Source organism: Etheostoma cragini, chromosome 4 (assembly GCF_013103735.1).
Source record: "Etheostoma cragini isolate CJK2018 chromosome 4, CSU_Ecrag_1.0, whole genome shotgun sequence".
Classification (NCBI taxonomy): Eukaryota; Metazoa; Chordata; class Actinopteri; order Perciformes; family Percidae; genus Etheostoma; species Etheostoma cragini.
This window is the reverse complement of record NC_048410.1, coordinates 6,113,601-6,131,130: the sequence shown is the minus strand read 5'-3', so window position 1 is coordinate 6,131,130 and position 17,530 is coordinate 6,113,601. Positions and strand designations below refer to the sequence as shown.

The window sequence follows — 17,530 nt, the reverse complement described above, 5'->3', positions numbered from 1 at the left end:
TGCGAGCTGGACTTCCCTACAGGCCCATGAATGTGTCAGGTTTCAGTCCTAAAACATTAGGTTGTTTAATGTTGCTACTGAATTCATCATCAAATATATAATTTAGTGTTTTGTATGGACATGAAGGAATAGTATAGACATTTTTGGGACATAAAATTTGAGCATCTAAGGACAGCGGCCCAGGTATATAGAATCTTTCATGTAGGTTGTGAAAAATGTAGTAAAGCTATATAAAAAGTCCTTTTTATAATTAAGGTTTAGCCCATTCTTCTGCCCTAGGCACAGCATGTGAACATTACATTAGGCATTTCCTGTTATGGGGAAGCCCTCCAGTGGACCTCCTTCAAACAGGAAGCAGTAGTCACTTCTATCTCAGGGTCAGTCCTCATAAAGTACATCACCCGCCCCCCAAGAACATGGAAGACTGAATTTTTTTTTAGCTGGTCGTCACATGAACCCAAGATGGGTTTATGTGTGAACAACAAGATTTGATTTGTTTGTGGATAATAGAAGAGGAATTTGATTATTGTGGTTTAATGTTTGATGTCAGCTGTGTTCTTTAGCCGTCCAATTATAAGAAAAGCCTTGATGTTTCAGGTGTGAGCTCTTCCTGCTGTAGCAAACTGGTGCTAAACGGTCAGCTGCTGAGGTGGGAATGATTTTGTAGCTTTCGTATCACCTCCTCCTGCTTGACAGGACCAGAGTGAGAAAACATACATTGTTTGAAAGAGTACAAACAGTGGCTTCTCATGTTTACAGCTGTCACCTATCAACCCCGTGTAACCATACATACTCGCACTTGATCGTAACAACTAAACAGTAGTGGTTTGGGGCGAATCCCATCCATCAGCGCTTCTTGTCTTCACACTTGAGTCTGTCTGTGTGTTTTTTTTGTGTGTGTGTTTTTTTTTGTTTTTTTTTAGGCAATAAACTTTGTTGATTGGTCTCAGTGAGGTGGGGGCATTGGAGCAGTACCAACAGTGGTTGTGACATGCTGTCCTGGTGCTGTGCCAGGTGGCTGAGATCCAGCTGTTTTTAGGCCCTGCCTGGATGGTTAATATGTGGGACTGTTTGAAGATGAGAGCCTGTTTACATTCAAACCGCTGAGGTGGTGTGACTCACTTTATAGAGAGAGAGACAGAGAGAGACAGAGAGAGAGTTAGAGAATGGCGAGCTGTAGCTAGGAGGACTAAAGGAAGTATGCCCTTGGCTTAAGGACCTCAGGGGAATTGTTTCAGCATTGTTCCAGAGAGATGTGGGGAGGAGAGGGGGATCACTCCTCCTCTTTCTGCCTCCGTTTGCGTCCTCTTACTGCCGTTACAGCCCAACTCTCAACTAAGTCGTAGTGCACTTGGAAAAAGGAAGCCTTTTGAGAGTGCTTGGTCTGGCTCTACGCTGATCTGTGTTTATGTTTGGACCTACAAGGACAGAAGGTGATCCGCTTTGATCTAATTAATTACCCCACTGAATGTTAAGAAGAGGTTGGAAGGAGGGAAGGTAAGTCTCCTTTGCCTGCCTTCACACTTATTTACCTGTTTGACCTGCGATTAAGAGAGGAAGTCTACTGAGCTTGTATATTCTGTCCTACGTCACATGTGCCTTACTCAGGCCAGCCGCTAACTGTGTCCCTGCGTGTAGTATGTGCAATAATGCGCGCTTTGGACACACTCATTGGTTTGAGAGGGCAAGTTTTTGATCAGTCGAGGAATGAAAAGTCCTGATTGCAGGGGATGATTATGAGGGGACAGCCGAGTAAACGGCAGCAGACCAGAGCAGCGTGACCAGATTAATGACAGATTGTTTTAGGTTTCTGGGATTAGCAATGGCCCATTGGGTTTGAAGTTAGCCCAGCTGCTCAACCAAAAAGAAAATAATTAACCTTTTAGAGCCGGGTGAAGATATTCTCAGCTGTGAACTACTGCAATCCTGAATTCTCTCAGATCAACCTCTTTTCATGTGGCTTGCTGATTTACTGTCCAGATGTTGATTCAGTGAGTCAGATGGCAGACTTTTATGCCATGTGAATATTTAGATGAACCCAATATTGGCTATTTATTTTGTATAACTTTACCCTATTTATATTCTAGTCACTAGTATTTTTAGGAGATATTTTTTGCTCACACACTGGAGTTATTGTCTCATGGCTTTGAAAAGTTTACTATGACCGCCGGACAAAAAAATGGAGTAAAGTCTTTGGAGGTCAGCAAATTGTTTGGAGAGGAATTTGTGGATGCTGCGGATTTTCTCAGCCCTGTCAGCTTTGCATATTTTAAAATGGAGAATATAGCGAATAGCTTTATGCTTGTGTGTGTGTGTGTGTGTGTGTGTGTGTGTGTGTGTGTGTGTGTGTGTGTGTGTGTGTGTGTGTGTGTGTGTGTGTGTGTGTGTGTGTGTGTGTGTGTGTGTGTGTGTGTGTGTGTGTGTGTGTGTGTGTGTGTGTGTGTGTGTGTGTGTGTGTGTGTGTGTGTGTGTGTGGATATTTCTTTTAAGGTTCTGTCTGTTGACTTTTGGGGTGTTTATTTTGACTTTATATACTGTGTGTGTGTGTGTATATATATATATATATATGTGTGTGTGTATGTATGTATGTATGTATATATATATATATATATAAATATATATATATATATATATATATATGACTTTGTTGCTTTGATCATTGTCAAATCTCATTCTGCTTATGTTTTCTTCTTTTTAGGGATGCTTATCAAAGATGGCAGCCTGAACCTGGTTCTAAGGCAGCTATGTTGGTGAAGGTGAACAGCATGAGCCGTAGCCAGCCTATCCCAGCCTTGCATCAGCAGAACCTCCAGCCCAGTGCGCACAGCAAAGCCAACACTGCCAACCTGCACCCCTCTAGCACTAAGACCCAAGGAGGACATCTAAGCTCTACCCAGGGATATAAAACCGCCCCTTCTGGCAAAATGACAGCTGACACACGTCAGGCCAATCACCTGAGAAAAGCCAGCAATGGCAGCTTCTGTTTGGTGACATCAGACAGTAGCCATCCTAGTCCGCTTCTTCATAGGTCACAGACCAGCACGCCATGCCCGGTCTCTCCCCAGTATGGTTGCACTACCCCAATCTATGACGAGCCAGTTTCAGAATGTCCCATATATGATGAACCCCCAACAGACATGGAAGTCGAGGGGGCGCACCTGTACAACGGACAACCTCTGTCTCGTCTGACACCTACCCATAGCCTCCAAAAACCTAGACACCTTCAGCACCCTGGTTCCTCTCATTCAGGGTCCAGACACAAGAGGAATCCCTCTGCCTCTGACTACAGCCCAGCTGGTCTGGAGTGCATCAAGCACATGATAAACGTAGACCCCAAACAGGGGCTTCTATCTGGCTCTCCTGTACCCACACGTACCCCTTCCCCTACCTCCAGGCAGGATCCTGTCTTGCCCCACCCTCAGCCACATCCCCAGGCCCACTCTTTGCCCCAGGCTCGGGGCCAGATGAGGGACAGAGAGCCAGGGACCCCGGGCCCAAGTACACTGGACAAGAAGCAAAGCTGGCGGGTCCTTGAGGCCACTGTCCAACGCGCCATGGATGCACGACACAGCAGACAGAGCAGCCAGGCTTCGCAGGACTTCCCCTCTTCAACCCCCCAGGCCACGGCAAACTATCAAGACTCTGGTTACTCCACCGGCCCCTCCCCAAGTCTGAGAAGAAAGAGCAGGAGGAGGGTGGGAGCAGGTGGTGGTGCAGGAGGCAGGCCAGGGTCGGTAGGCAGCAGCGGGGAGCTATGTGCCCTCAACGAGAGGCTCATGGCTGAGATGAGGGAGGTGGTGAGTCGCTCCAACACCATGAGGGAGGTGAGAGCGGGGGTAGACCAGGAAATGGGGGAGAGGGTTGTCGTACCTCGGACACGCTCCCCTGCAGACTCACTCAGGTGGTACGGAGGAGGGGGAGGGGGGTCAGCAAGCAGGTGCGCATCACGAGAGGAACTGACCGGGGCTCCCCGGTCACTGAGTAGGGCAGGGAACCATGGCAACCCTGTGCTGACCCCTCTGGAGATACCAGGGAGGCAGAAAAGGACCTATGAAAAGGTAGACACCTTGGAGATGAGTGTGAATAGCCAGGCCAGCCTGTCCTCTCCAGAGACCCCAGGACCAACCTCACAAGTAACTAATCTGCCCTTTTACACATGTGTGTGTGTGTGTGTGTGTGTGTCTCTCTCTCTCTCTCTCTCTCTCTCTCTCTCTCTCTCTCTCTCTCTCTCTCTCTCTCTCTCTCTCTCTCTCTCTCTCTCTCTCTCTCTCTCTCTCTCTCTCTCTCTCTCACACATTTGGCTGTGTGTGTTTGCTGACAGTATCAGCAGGAGCCGTTCTGTGCTATAGGTCAACTTTTCCATAATAAAGGTCAGTAGAGCAAACTCAAGATCAGATTCCCTCCTTCGTGATACTCCTTGCTTCTAGAAGAATAGAATTCAACTATTTTGATTGTTATCACCCAGGTTGTTATTAACCTGAGAGGTATGGGGGCTATAATGCCAAACAAATGGATTTTTCTCCTTTAATTCTAATACAAAATGGCCTGGGTTAGAGCACTGATCTGGAGCCTCTGAGTACTGATGTCTCTCCAAATTCAATCAGATTCAGTTTTACTGTGACAAATGAAGCAGAGTAATTCCTTATCTGCGTATTATGGGAATATTTAGCTGCTGCTTTTCTATTGTTTTGTCTAGTCCTCAGAGAGCTGTAAGTGGGAGAATGGAAATATTGTGTGACTAAACTAAATACTAAAAAGAATATAAAAGCACTAGACAACACAACAGATGTGGTTAGATTTTGTCTTTGCAAAGCACTAAAACACAGAAACCACCAACTTGTCTTGACATTAAGGTTCCTAACAAACATGATTTAAAGATGAAACAACTATTTTGATTCTCAAAACCGTTGTATAAGTGGCAGCATGTGGAGCCGATCCAAGATCTGCTAGTACTAATCCACAAATCCCCTCTTGCAAGAGAATCACTCCCAATACCTCCATACATTAGTGTTTTCTGAAGCGGCCTCACTGCACCACTGCTACTACAATAATGATGGTTTGATTCAGCACAAAGCTGTAGGATGAAAATCAGTAAGGCTAATTTGTCCCTTTGAAAAGAACACTGAGCATTTGTGAGTAATGCCTATTACATTCCAGTCTTGAGAGTAAATGTCCCCAGAACCTGTGGGCAGTGGGCAGGCAGGCCATTGCTATAACAACCACAGTCCCAGCATTACCTGTCATCCTCTTACCATGTCCATCTGCCCTGCACTGCAGGTACTGTATACTCATATGCCATCTCTGTGCTTGGGCATCTGAGGCTCATGCTAGGCCAGAGAGATTCAGGACATGGCTTCCCTTGGTCAGGAAGGAGGGCCGCTGCGGCCCATATGGCCCAGGCTTGGCAGGAGAAAGGAGGAGGAAGAGGGGGCAGGCTGGTACCAAGGCATTTTGGTACCACTGTGGCTTAAGCGTGTTAGACAACAGCCAAGGAGCATTGAGCAGGCCCCTAAGTCTGCTCTGGAATGTTCTTCAGACTTGCTGTTATATCACTCACAGATTATGTCTTGCTATGTATCAGCAGCTCCATATTTCCATATTTGAACATTCTGTTCTTACTGAGACTATTAAGACCTTTGAACTAGCTTGTTCAAAGGACACACTGAAACTGTCTATTTCCACAAAAGCATGAATAATTCATGTTTTTAAAATATTTTCCACTGTCTCAATCTATAGTATGACTAAATGCATCTGAAAGTCCATCTGTAAGCTATCTGCAATTTATGAGAAGTAGAAGTTGGACATTTCTATTCTCTAGCTAAACGTGTGCTTTATTGCATTTGATCTTCTGGAGTTGACTTCTGTCACCAATTTCTTTCTAAAAACAGAAACTGTGTACGACCATATACACTCTTTGGCAGGGCCGAAGCTCACATCTGCTCCATTTGATTGAGAAGCCAAGATGCAAAGTCCAGCTTGTCTGGCACTTGTGAACTCCATATTACATCAGGGTCTCATTGAAAAAACACGTTGATGCGTTTTATGTTGCACTAGTAAATTTAAGCTTTGATTCTGGCTCAGTTCTGATGTAGTTCATGGCTGTTTGTGGAGAATATTTGGGTTACTGGCTTTTTCTGTTCTTTTTCTGTAGACGGAGTATGAGGTGCTCCTTATAGTCATAAACTAAACCGCAGGGATCACAGGGAGTTCTATTAGTATAGCTTTGGTTTTGCAGGATAGATGAGCCTGGTGTGGACAGGGGCTGGGGTAAGGACCGTCATGCCACTATCTGGTTACCTGCTCCAGAGGCCAAGACTCATGAGGTTTTGGGGATATTTTGGGGAGGCGTCAGGAAAGAAATGCGCCAATCCTCTAACGATTCCCCCTGGAACCCCAGCATTGCAGTATAGAGCACAGTAGGCGGAAGGCAGCACAGCTCCTAGTGTGACACAGGGAATACTCTGCAGCTACACACACAGTTTGGACCTCTGCTGCACTATGGCCTCATCCCCTCTTTCTCCTCTTCTGATACCAGCCCTCCTGCTCTTTGGTAGAACTCTTTTTCTCTATTTAATGTCCACCTCTTGTCCCCCTGCAGGCAGGCACCCTAGAACTGCAGGCTCAGTTGGAGAGCAGAAAGAAAGGCATGGTAGATGGGCGGACTGCTTCTCTAGGCCCTCATCGCCCTGTCAACCATGACAACAGAGAAGGAGGTGATGTGGAAGGTGGAAGAGCACGGGGATCCTCCTTCCAGCTCTCCTACGCCACCCTGCGGCAGCCCCCACCTCCCGAAATGGGCATGGAGGACTGGGCCAGCAAGCACCTCAACATGCACACCCAAGGCCTGTTCCGTCGCCGTGTCTCCATTGCCAACATGCTGTCGTGGAACCGCGGTTCCATTAAAAAGCCCATGCTAGTCACCAGCAACCGCGCCGTCAGGAAGGAGGCCTGCGAGATGTTCAAACTGGTGCAGGCCTACATGGGAGACAGGCCTTCGCGTCTTGACCGCCGTCACTGTGCCCTCCTCATCATCACCAAGTGCTGGGACATGCCAGGGCTGCGGGACGAGCTGTACGTGCAACTGGTGAGGCAGACCACAGGCAACGCCACCCCGAGAAGCTTAGCAGGAGGCTGGGAGCTGATGGCTGTCAGCTTGGCGTTCTTCGCCCCCTCGCCCAAGTTCCGCTGCTACCTGGAGGGCTACATCCAGAGACACACGGACCCTGCCAGCGACAAGAAATGTGAGTCTCAGACTGAGCAACATGGTGGGTCACCTTTCTTTTTTCAGTACCTCCTTGTGTTTATGTAGGCCAGAGAGATATTTTTCTTTTTAAAATTGCATTTGCATTTTCCTCCCTATTTTGCTTTGGAAGTGTGATTTAACTCCGTATGATCATGATAAAAAGCACAGTATTGTTTTTGATGAGCCCAAAAAATCTGTCGACTGTGTGTTTATCTAACTGGTCATTCGAAATTTGACCTTTGCTGTCTTCTGTTTGATAGTGACTCAGTTCATATTGGAGCAGCAGGAACTAAAGCTGAAGAAGAATTCAAAGTCCAGAAAAAAGAGGAAACAGAATACAGATGAGGAAGAAGGTACATCTTTTGTTCATTACTTGCTGTTCAGTCCTAAATATCGCTTTAAGATCCTCAGATCCTTAGTATTTCCCATGTATAAGCTTATCTGTTCGACAGAGTACGAAGTAGGCAAGGATGGAGTCCCAAATATGTTTTTCTACTTTCTTTAAAGCTGTCTGGAGTCTTAGCCATGCAAGCCAATACAAATCTATCATATCACTCCCTGTAGATAGACCACTTTGTGTGGGATGGAAAATTCAGCACTGTGCAGTTTGCCAGATGAGTACATGTTGATGTACTTGCAGACACAATGAATGGTTTTCACAGAAGGTTGAGTTGAAAAAACACGTAGGATAAGAATTTCAGAATGTTCTCTACACACACAATGGACCACACTGTGAATCATATTAGCGGTCTATGCATGTCAGACATTAAAGGGGAAACCCACCGGTACTCATCGGCACGTGCCCTCATTAGAGCGGCCCACACTGCCAGCTCATATGATGATGTCACCATACAGGAACCCAATCATCTCACAGCGGACACCACAGCAGTGGCCTCACACATTGTACTTTAGTGACTCAGACTCCAACTGACTAAGAGGTCAAAGAGAAAGCCTACCGAACGTTTCTGCGTAAGTCAAAAGGTCTTTAGAGAGAGGAATCTTGATGAAAGTCATACAAAAAACCACATAACGAGAGCTACTGTTTGATTGATGGATGAAGGGCCTGGAACACATTCATTGTGTCTAATTAGAGTAATTAGCAGCTGTAAACAGCACCAGTACGAGGCGCACGTGGGAACCGGGGGCCTCTTTTTAGGCCAGACCTGCTCTGGGCTTGGATAAGGACTTTGTTGTTGAAGTGTTGGTATCAGCCAGAATTAGTGTAGACTTGTCTCATTAACAAAGCCCAAGATGAGACGGAAGTTGTCTTCTCAACATTTTTAATGGCTCTGTGTTTTTGTTGTCAAGTCTAGCTTCAATGCACGTGTAGACAGGTGTCATGCCGTTCTCAGCCTGGCACAGTACACTCAAGCTCCTAATGAGCTCATATTTCTCCTGGGCTTTGGTTGCCTGGTTGTTGTTGTTGTTGTTTTCATGCCACAGATCCTGATGTAAATATAGATGACCAGTAGCGTTTAAACCTTTCTCACTGCAGCATAGGAGCTCTGCCATCTTGCTTTTCTGAGAGTAAGTGTACAGCCTCTATGTTGGGAGACTTGGGGAAAATGGCCTGTCTTTGCCAAAATCATGGGCAAATTATTGGTATGATCTCTCTAATTAGAGATAATTATAGTCAAACTCTGTCAGATTAGCTGCAGTTGTGAGCGTGCATGGGAGTCACCTGCCATAAATCTGGTTTGACTGTAGGGAACATGTTGGAAAGTGTTTGTTACATTTTTAAATCCCATCTGTGGTTTTGGCTCTGGCCCTGGTTCAGGTAGCTGATACGGTAGAGATTCTGGGAACGAAATAGACCCCCCGAGAGATCTCAGCGTTTTGTTACCACAGCAATGAGAGATGGGTATGGTTTATTTTTATGAGTGCACACAATGACTCAACAATCAAGATTTTCTGTTGGCTTGTTGGTTGTTTGAAAGCTAGCATACATAATCCAACTTTTTAGGGACAGAATAGGTTCTTCTGTAGCCTGTGCCTCTTGAAGGACATCCTCAGAAAATAACATGGTTTCTCTGATGCAGTTCACTTCCAAAATAGATCTAGGCCCTACAGTAGCTACTTAGGGCAGGTAGCAGACAGAGAGCCTCTGTTTTTCTCATTTGCCCTTCTTGTCTGTGGACGCTGATGAATCACCTGAACGTTGGAGGTGCAGGCCGGATCCTGTCTCTAAAGCTTTTGTTCAACAGCAGTAAATCTTCCTTCAGCCTGACAGTTTAGCCAGGCCTGCTCTAATCCCCATATGCCTGAATTGCACCGTCAACATGTCTCTCAAATTACCACTGCCTGCCTCTCATATGCAATAGACATCTGTCTGGGGTTGAAAAGCACTGTTGGTGGGAAATGAGTTCAATAATTTATTAGTTTGTGTGTTCAGTAGTGTCTGATGCTTAAGGGTTTTACATGGGGTTTCTTGTGGACTTTGGTATCATCGTTTCTCAGTCCTGAATTTTTCTCTTCTGTCAACCTACAGGTCTGCCTATCAGCACATACGCCAAGTTCTGCCATAGGAAACTGCAGAAGGTGGCGATCACCGGAGGCAAAAAGGTAAGCTTAAAGAATAAAGAAAGAGGTGGTAAGCTTTAGATGTTGCATTTACATGCTATTAAAAAAATGCCACTATCATCTGATAAAAATAAGACATATCAGCTTAAAAGTTGTGATTCGACATCGGAGTCATCTTAGATACTGTCACAGAGCGAGACATAATTATAGGCACACTGACACAGTCATAGGTAGAGACATAAACACAGACCCAGTCATACTAGAACAGCGGCATACACATGCTTTCCTTATCTCTCACCCCTCCAGGGTCTACGTAAGCCCACCTTGGAGGAGATCGACCACAGTAGGCGGGCCATCGTCACTCCCTCCCTGTTTGGCAGTTCACTGGAGGAGGTGATGGAAAGGCAGAGCGAGCTCTTCCCAGATAGGAAACTGCCCTGGGTGCAGGTTCAGCTTTCCCAGTATGTTCTGGCTCTGGGCGGGGCTCAGACCGAGGGCATCTTCAGGTAAGAAAGCCTTAACTCAATTACATGCCTCGATTCGAGCAGAGTGAGAGAGGTGGAGTTTAGGAAATTAGAAGGGGGATCTTATGTACTGTATGTGCTTCATTGTATGCATAGTGTTTATAAACAAACGTGTGTATGTGTGTGGTCTCTTGTATCGCTGTAATTCAAAGTAGGCTCTCCCAGTGTACAGCACACACACAAGAGACAGCAGAACAAACACAGCCCTGCTTTGCTCCTCAGACCAGCACTGTTTAATTTGATACTTCATAATATGTGTTTACATTACTGCTTAAGCTTACAAGCATGTGGGAACTACATGATTGTGTGTTTGTGTAGGATTTTCTCCAGCAACTGTAATTCTGTAACATCTTGACTTGTTTAACAAAGTGCTCCCTTTCCCTCCCTGTGAAACTCCGCTCCTACACACAACGCAGACTGCCCTGAACAGTATGTTGTATGGTTGGGTTATGTTTATTCAGTTTTTGTTTTTTCCAAAGATGTACTGCAAACAAAGAATACTCTCAGCTGCCAGGCCATGTTTGAGGCCTATTGGGAGTGCAGTAGCAATGGCTGTGCCACAGTTCATGGAGAATCTGTAATGATGGAAGTAGGGGTCCCTCTTGTGGCCACTGAGTGTAACTAACGTGCTGTGGTTTTTTTTCCCAGAGTGCCTGGAGACATTGATGAAGTGAATGCGTTGAAGCTCCAAGTAGACCAGTGGAGGATCCCAGAGAATCTCTCTGACCCCAATGTTCCTGGTAAGGAAGGATGTATCTGGCTTGTTTGTCTGCATGTATGTGTTGGGTGTGAATGTGAATACTAAGGGTACGTTTGTCTCGTTCAGCCTCTCTAATGAAGCTGTGGTATCGGGAGCTGGAGGAACCTCTCATCCCAATGAACTTCTACAAGCAGTGTGTCAGTAACTGTGACGACCCAGTGGCGGCCATTGCTGTGGTACAGTCTCTGCCTGAGCTCAACAGGCTGGTGCTCTGCTACTTCATCCACTTTCTGCAGGTAACCCACATGTTGACCAATATTTATAAATACAGCCCATACTCATAATTTACCCCAACCAGGGTTCCTATTCCACTCATACCATTATGGTGATATCTGTACAAAGTTTTGCCCCTGCCTTTTTCTTGTGTTTCCATATTTAGTTTAATGAAGAAGCATCATGTTAGCTTTTGGTACAGGCACATATCTGCAATATTATATTCAACCCTAAAAGCAAGGTCACTATTGCCAACTAAACCTTAAATGAACAAGCACAAATTTGTGCTGTGACCACATCCATCCAATTTTTAAAATGAATTAACCAAAACTTAAAGGTGCTCTAAGCGATGTTGGGTGACGTTACTTCTTGTTGACATTCGAAGTATTTTCAAACAAAACGAGACTAGCTTGCCCCTCGCTCCTTCTCATCCCATCCCCTCCCTACCTGTGCTTCTGGGCTCTTTTTACTGACTGAATGACTGTAAAAAATTCTTTAAAAAAAACTATACTTTTATTTAAGATTGTTAATTTGTGTTGTTTCACCCTGACTATCTTTAGGTATTTGCTCAGCCATCCAATGTGGCTATAACCAAGATGGATGTGAACAACCTGGCTATGGTGATGGCACCTAACTGCCTTCGATGCCAATCCGACGATCCACGGATCATCTTCGAAAACACACGCAAGGAGATGTCCTTCCTGAGAATGCTAATTGTTCACTTGGAAACCAGTTTTATTGAAGGTGTGGTGTAAACACTGCAAACCACAGAGTCCGCCTCAATTGCTGAATCAGCATCTCCAGTTATACATTTACAATCATGCTGAAACACTTCTGTGTTTAGACCACACTGGAAATTCTTCAGTTGAGATATAACACCTCTCACAAGCAGTGTGAGAGCAGCTTGGACTTTGGACCCTTGTTTTCCCTTGTTTTCTTACCGAGAGACAAGACATACTAAAATCAACAGGGACAGATTTAAAGTGGCTCACTTTAGTGACCGGATTTTCTAACCGCTGCAAGTGAAAACAGATTTACTCTTGTTTCTTACCAAATGGGTAGTACTACAGCTCCATAGAACAGCTGAGCTGTGTCAAGGGAGACTTGCACAACAAAACATAAAGGCAGCAGCGTTGACATTCTGGTTTCATTCAAATGTATGTGTGTGTGTGTTTGTGTTATTGTCAAAGTGTGAATGAAAGACACCCTTCTTTTATCATGTACAGAAAATGTAAAAAAAACAAGTTAAAGAACTATTGTAATGGTGTCTTACTAATAAGCTTGCCTGTGCTGTTTTGACAAGTTGTACCAAACGCTCGTCTCCTCATATTTCTTTTTTTCAAGACACAAGAAGCCGCTCCACCACAACTATTCTGACTGAGTACAGAGCCTTCAGGATGTGCTGTAAGCTCTTTATAACGGATGGTGGCGATGTTCTATGAAAATAAACTTAGAAAGTGCTTTCATTTTACAATTTTTTTTTAACACTCAAGTGAAGTTAGACGAGTGTTGTAATTACAGTTTATGTCATAAAGATGTTGGAGGTTAGTAAGGTAATACTCTCTCTATTATCTATAAAAAAAAGGCTTTCAATTGGAATTGTGTTCTCTTTTGTTTGTGGTCTGTATGTTGTTTGGCTCAGGTCTTATAAAACGGGTGTTGGATGTGAAAACTGTACATGGCTTCCCTTTCAGACGGAATATTTGATTAATCTAACACGAACCCCTGTAATGAGAATTAATTATGTTCAACTGTCAAGCACTATGAGAATGTAGATTAAGCTGTTTGTGTCCCCTTTCAGGCTTTGACCGTGTAAATAAATGCTGCGTGTAAATAGTATTAACTCTGCTTAAGTGTATTCTAATGATCCAGGTTAAGGGTGAAGTTAAATGTTGCTGTAAAGAGCAAAAAAGGTGTTTTTGTGATTAACCGTTCATTTCTCTGCTGTAACCGCCTGCCTTTTGAACATAGGACTGATTCAAACCACTTTCCGTCTGTGTGTGTGCGTGTGTGTATATGTGTGTTTGAATACCTACTTGCTATAATGTGGAATGGCTGTCCATAAATAAAGATTTGTTCAACTGTAGATTGGATGCCTTGTGTTTATGTTGTCCTGTTTGCCTTTAGTTTGATAGTGGAGTGCAGAGAGGAGGGACAACATGTAACAAAGACCCCTGGCGGGTATCTACAACCTAATGATTAAAAAAACGAGTCCCTAGAGAACATTTAATTTGCCTCCTAATTTTAAATTACAAATATTTGTTATGACACAATCAATATTTGAACTTGAAAAAGGCACTTAATGCATTAGTTGAATTATATAATGGTGTGGCACAATAAGCTCCACAAACAGAGGGTGGAGCACAATTTAATTTGTAAGATATTCTCCTGACCACCTAAATCGGTGAGAAGGATTTTGTCTAAAATATTTGTAGGTGACAATCATATTTTTAAGGAATCTTATTTTACCTCAGTGCATTGTTTGGGTTAATTTGATTTGATTGGGATCATTTATTCATTTCAGGTGAAATGTAATGAGGATTAAACAATATTTGTGTATTTACACTTCAAATCTGGGTTTAATGAATGACTAAACTAATGGAACATTATGTTTTAAGATTTGTAATTAATTATAAACAGTTTAATTGGTCTAAATGGGTCCAATCCCTGCAGATTCACAAAATAACATTACATGTATTCCTTAATTTTGTCCTCAAAGGACCTTAACTTTTTGATTAAGATGAAAACTCAAAGGTTTGTAACATATGTATGTTTTTAGGAATTATTAAGGGGATTTAGGGATCATTAAAGGGTTGAAAGCCCTTAAAGCCCAAAAAAATGAAGGTTCTTAAGGTTTTAGTCCATTGTAAGGGTATTTTCTCCCTAAACCATGCATATAAATGTATATATGTATGCAAATATCTTGAAATATTACAATCTATTCATGTTTCTAATTATTACCCCCTACAGCCAAAGATGGCATCTTTCATGTCAGCTTTGGATACACAACAGGTAACAACAGTTACAAGCCGTTCCCCATCCTGTTAAAAGAGGTGAACTTTTCGTGCACTAGAGGGAAAAGTCTTGAATGTTCAACAAACGACTGAAAAAAACAAGTCCTTCAGAAAGAAGGTTGGGGTCCATTTCTTTTCTTTGAAAGCCGATAGATAGATCGATCGATAGATAGACAACAATGGTTTACTGATATGGGTTATAATGTAAATGTAAAGACATATATGTCAGTCTAAAGTGGTGGACAAACAAAATTGAGTTTAGCTTGGTCACCCTCCACTCCTGTAAATAAACAGTTACTTTGGGTGGACGGTGGGTGGAGCTATGCGCCCATCAGATAGATAGTGAACAATAACGCAACTTGCATAGGGCCTTCCTTGAAGATCAAAACGTTTTATATACAAGAGTAGAAAGGTATAGGCTTATTTTGGCCTCCATTGGATTTACTGTTGAGATTATTATTTTATTAGTTGGTGTCAAGCCATGTCCATAAAAGCTTGATTTGTTCAATTAGGTCCTTTTAAAATATATTTAAAGTGCTTCGACTCACACATGTTAACATGTTTATGAAAATACATAAACTGGACATTTTGAAAGCAAAACAAAGTTGCTTCTTTTTTTAAGTGTACATAGTATTATTGGAATAGGACACTGGGGCGCTGTATGAGCATGCGCAATGTAGCGCCACACTGCCCGCGCCGGTGGAGAATGCAACGGGGAGAAATTCAACTGCGTGATCTAGACAAGGCAGACGGAGGCGGCGGTACCAGTACTTTAAAGGGATTAGGCTGCACAATTTACACCCAACCGGACAAAGAGTGACTGGTAGGACAGGTAGGAAACCCAAATTGTTTCCCCCTATCGCTTCAGAGTTTATAATTCCTCTTAACCTCGCGAATGAGGCTGGTTTGGTTGATGCGTCAACGGCGTAGCTAGATGGTGTGGTGCCGCATGTCGGCTTTTGAGTTCAAAACAAACGTGACAAAGCAGCTAGCTAGGTAATAAAAATGAAACATTTATACATTTAGTTCTATTCGTGTAATTACCGGTGTGTCTCTCACACGGTGTATGGTTTCTCAATGGGTGGTTATAATGCTACGTGATTTCTTAGGGAAGTTTCATGATTGCTTTGCATTTCACCGCCGCTCTTTTTCAGCACGAAAAGTATGACAAAGTAGGCCTAGCGCGAGGCCCCAAAGAGCTTTGTGAGTGACAGATGCACGGCCAATCAGATACCAGCATTACGCCCACACAAGACTCCATCGACCAGTTATATTTACCTAAAGCACTGACGTCGTCGATGGTTTTCTCGCGCAGCTCCCACTGATTATAAAACTCTGTCCAAAGTGTGTGTGTCAATAGCAGGAGTGGTCAACAGTAAATACCTTTTGAACACGAGACAGCATGTACTCGTTGTTTTCTGTTAAACAGTTGAAACCTGTGAAGTGTACGTAAAAAAAACTGTGTGGGATGCTATTTTCTCAGTTAACTACAGTATAATATAAATTTACGATTCAATGAATCAGTGCAAAATGTAACCACTTAAATTGATCAACATCACCATTAAGTCTCGTGATTGTTTCATCACCAACTCTCGGTTTGCGTCCTGCATGTGCAATGCTGCCGTCTGTCTGGCTCTTTGTGTAGGCCATAAAAGCACATTTTCATTTTACATATTACATTTTACTGAATATGATATCGTTTCCTGTTTGAATGTCGTGCTAAGAACCTGCCTGCTGCAGACGAATACTCATAAGGGGCTTTTCCATTGTCTTCTATTGTCTCTATACGTAAAATCGGCTGACCAGAAAACACGTGGGCTGAGTAGTGTGCAGATATCCGGTTTGTACGTTACACTGAAAGCCAATCGCTCCAGACTGCCTCCGCTATGGTGAACCGAGTCCGCTGTAACATGGACGAAAGTAAGACGTTGTAATATATTAATTTAGTAATTTAAAAATGTTTAGCTTTTATTTGATGGCGCCGATATCTCGCTTAGCCCTCTTGTTGGCCCGACAAAGGAGGCGCTGTTATCTAGAGGAAATTTAAATTTTTCTGTGTAAGACAAAAAGATTATCCTCCGCCACCAAGCCCTTTTATTTTAGGTAAAGGGCTGAACATCAGCAGCAGACTACGGGTCTGTATTTGAGACTGCATATACAAGGACCCAGTATACTGTTCATCAGTCGAGTATTGACGCTACCTTGGTGCATAATTACCTGCTTACCGTACTGGTGGGTGATAACAGTAGGAAGTGAAAGCTATGGAAAAGATATCATTCTTGTACATTCTCTCTGACTGTACCTTGTTCCTTGTTTAATATGCAGTAAACGAATACTGAATACTTAAATCAGATATCCTCAGGAACCTGTGTGAAGTCGTTTCTTAGCTCTCTAGTGATCACTGCACATCTGGTATTAGTAACACATTTCATCATCATTTGAGGTACATGGCTCACCGTAATATCGGTTTTCCCTTGCTTTACAATGATTTACAATGTGTAATCTGTAGCTTAATATATTTTCCCAGCCTGGACTGCATTATTGGTCTGTTGTCATATAGTGGGAGGGCTGTACTTGCCTTTTAAACACCAAAATTGCTACTCAGGTGCAAACCTATAATTTTCCACAGTCTTTTGGAGATAATAATTGTTAGTGATGACCTGAGGGAGACAAGGCTGACTGCAAATTGTCTGTAAAGTCCTTGATAGTCACGTGTGTTGTGTTCTTGGCTCCGCAAAATGTGGGTTTCTCAGTAGTGTACCCAAGGTCATATGGGTGTAGTTTGATTTGTATGTTTATTGGCTAATGTATGTATGTGTGTGTGCTGTTTGTATGTTGTTTGTGTGCGTGCGTGCGTGCGCATGTGTGCGTACAGGAAGGGAGCCTTGATGTGGGCAGTATGAGTAAGACGCCCCCTAACAGAAGAGGGATATCTTTTGAGGTGGGAGCTCAGCTTGAAGCCAGAGACAACCTCAAAAACTGGTGAGTCATGGCCTCGCTCATTCCTCTCCATCCCTGTAACTGTTCACTTCCTTCACTCTTACTCTCATAAATTCTCATTCTCCCCATTTTAGGTTTTGGCTAGCTATTCTGTGTCTTATCAAACATTAAAAGATTAAGAAAAGAGTGATGAAAGCCACTCAGACCTATCATTGCTCCTTTGCCAGTAAACAACAGCTGCCATTGGCTATGTGCTCTCAAGTGGCCCTTGATCTGGATTAGGACTGACCAATTCACGTGTGTGTGTGTGTGTGGG

The 17,530-nt window shown here is 43.5% G+C and overlaps 2 protein-coding genes across 9 annotated transcripts in view; both read left to right on the top strand.

Annotated features, from left to right (window-relative positions):
* Window positions 1–13,183, top strand: part of zgc:92107 (uncharacterized protein LOC492329 homolog) — a 32,960-nt gene extending 19,777 nt beyond the window's left edge. Inside the window, exons 1-9 of one of the 4 annotated variants that reach the window (XM_034868349.1) lie at window positions 1,218–1,497; window positions 2,699–4,133; window positions 6,599–7,265; window positions 7,504–7,596; window positions 9,732–9,805; window positions 10,070–10,269; window positions 10,936–11,027; window positions 11,114–11,283; window positions 11,821–12,491. In XM_034868349.1, coding sequence (XP_034724240.1) covers window positions 1,469–1,497; window positions 2,699–4,133; window positions 6,599–7,265; window positions 7,504–7,596; window positions 9,732–9,805; window positions 10,070–10,269; window positions 10,936–11,027; window positions 11,114–11,283; window positions 11,821–12,015 — 2,955 coding nt within the window. In that variant the 5' untranslated portion in view covers window positions 1,218–1,468 and the 3' untranslated portion in view covers window positions 12,016–12,491. Of the gene's footprint in view, window positions 1–1,217; window positions 1,498–2,698; window positions 4,134–6,598; window positions 7,266–7,503; window positions 7,597–9,731; window positions 9,806–10,069; window positions 10,270–10,935; window positions 11,028–11,113; window positions 11,284–11,820 lie in introns of those variants that run through there. The other 3 variants (XM_034868346.1, XM_034868348.1, XM_034868347.1) reach the window with 3 other exon arrangements.
* A 1,762-nt stretch (window positions 13,184–14,945) lies between these two features.
* phf20a (PHD finger protein 20, a) overlaps window positions 14,946–17,530 on the top strand; it is a 15,917-nt gene continuing 13,332 nt past the window's right edge. For 2 of the 5 annotated variants that reach the window (XM_034868353.1, XM_034868350.1), the window contains exons 1-2: window positions 14,946–15,106; window positions 17,150–17,256. In XM_034868353.1, coding sequence (XP_034724244.1) covers window positions 17,174–17,256 — 83 coding nt within the window. In that variant the 5' untranslated portion in view covers window positions 14,946–15,106; window positions 17,150–17,173. Of the gene's footprint in view, window positions 15,107–15,165; window positions 15,259–16,083; window positions 16,195–17,149; window positions 17,257–17,530 lie in introns of those variants that run through there. The other 3 variants (XM_034868352.1, XM_034868351.1, XM_034868354.1) reach the window with 3 other exon arrangements.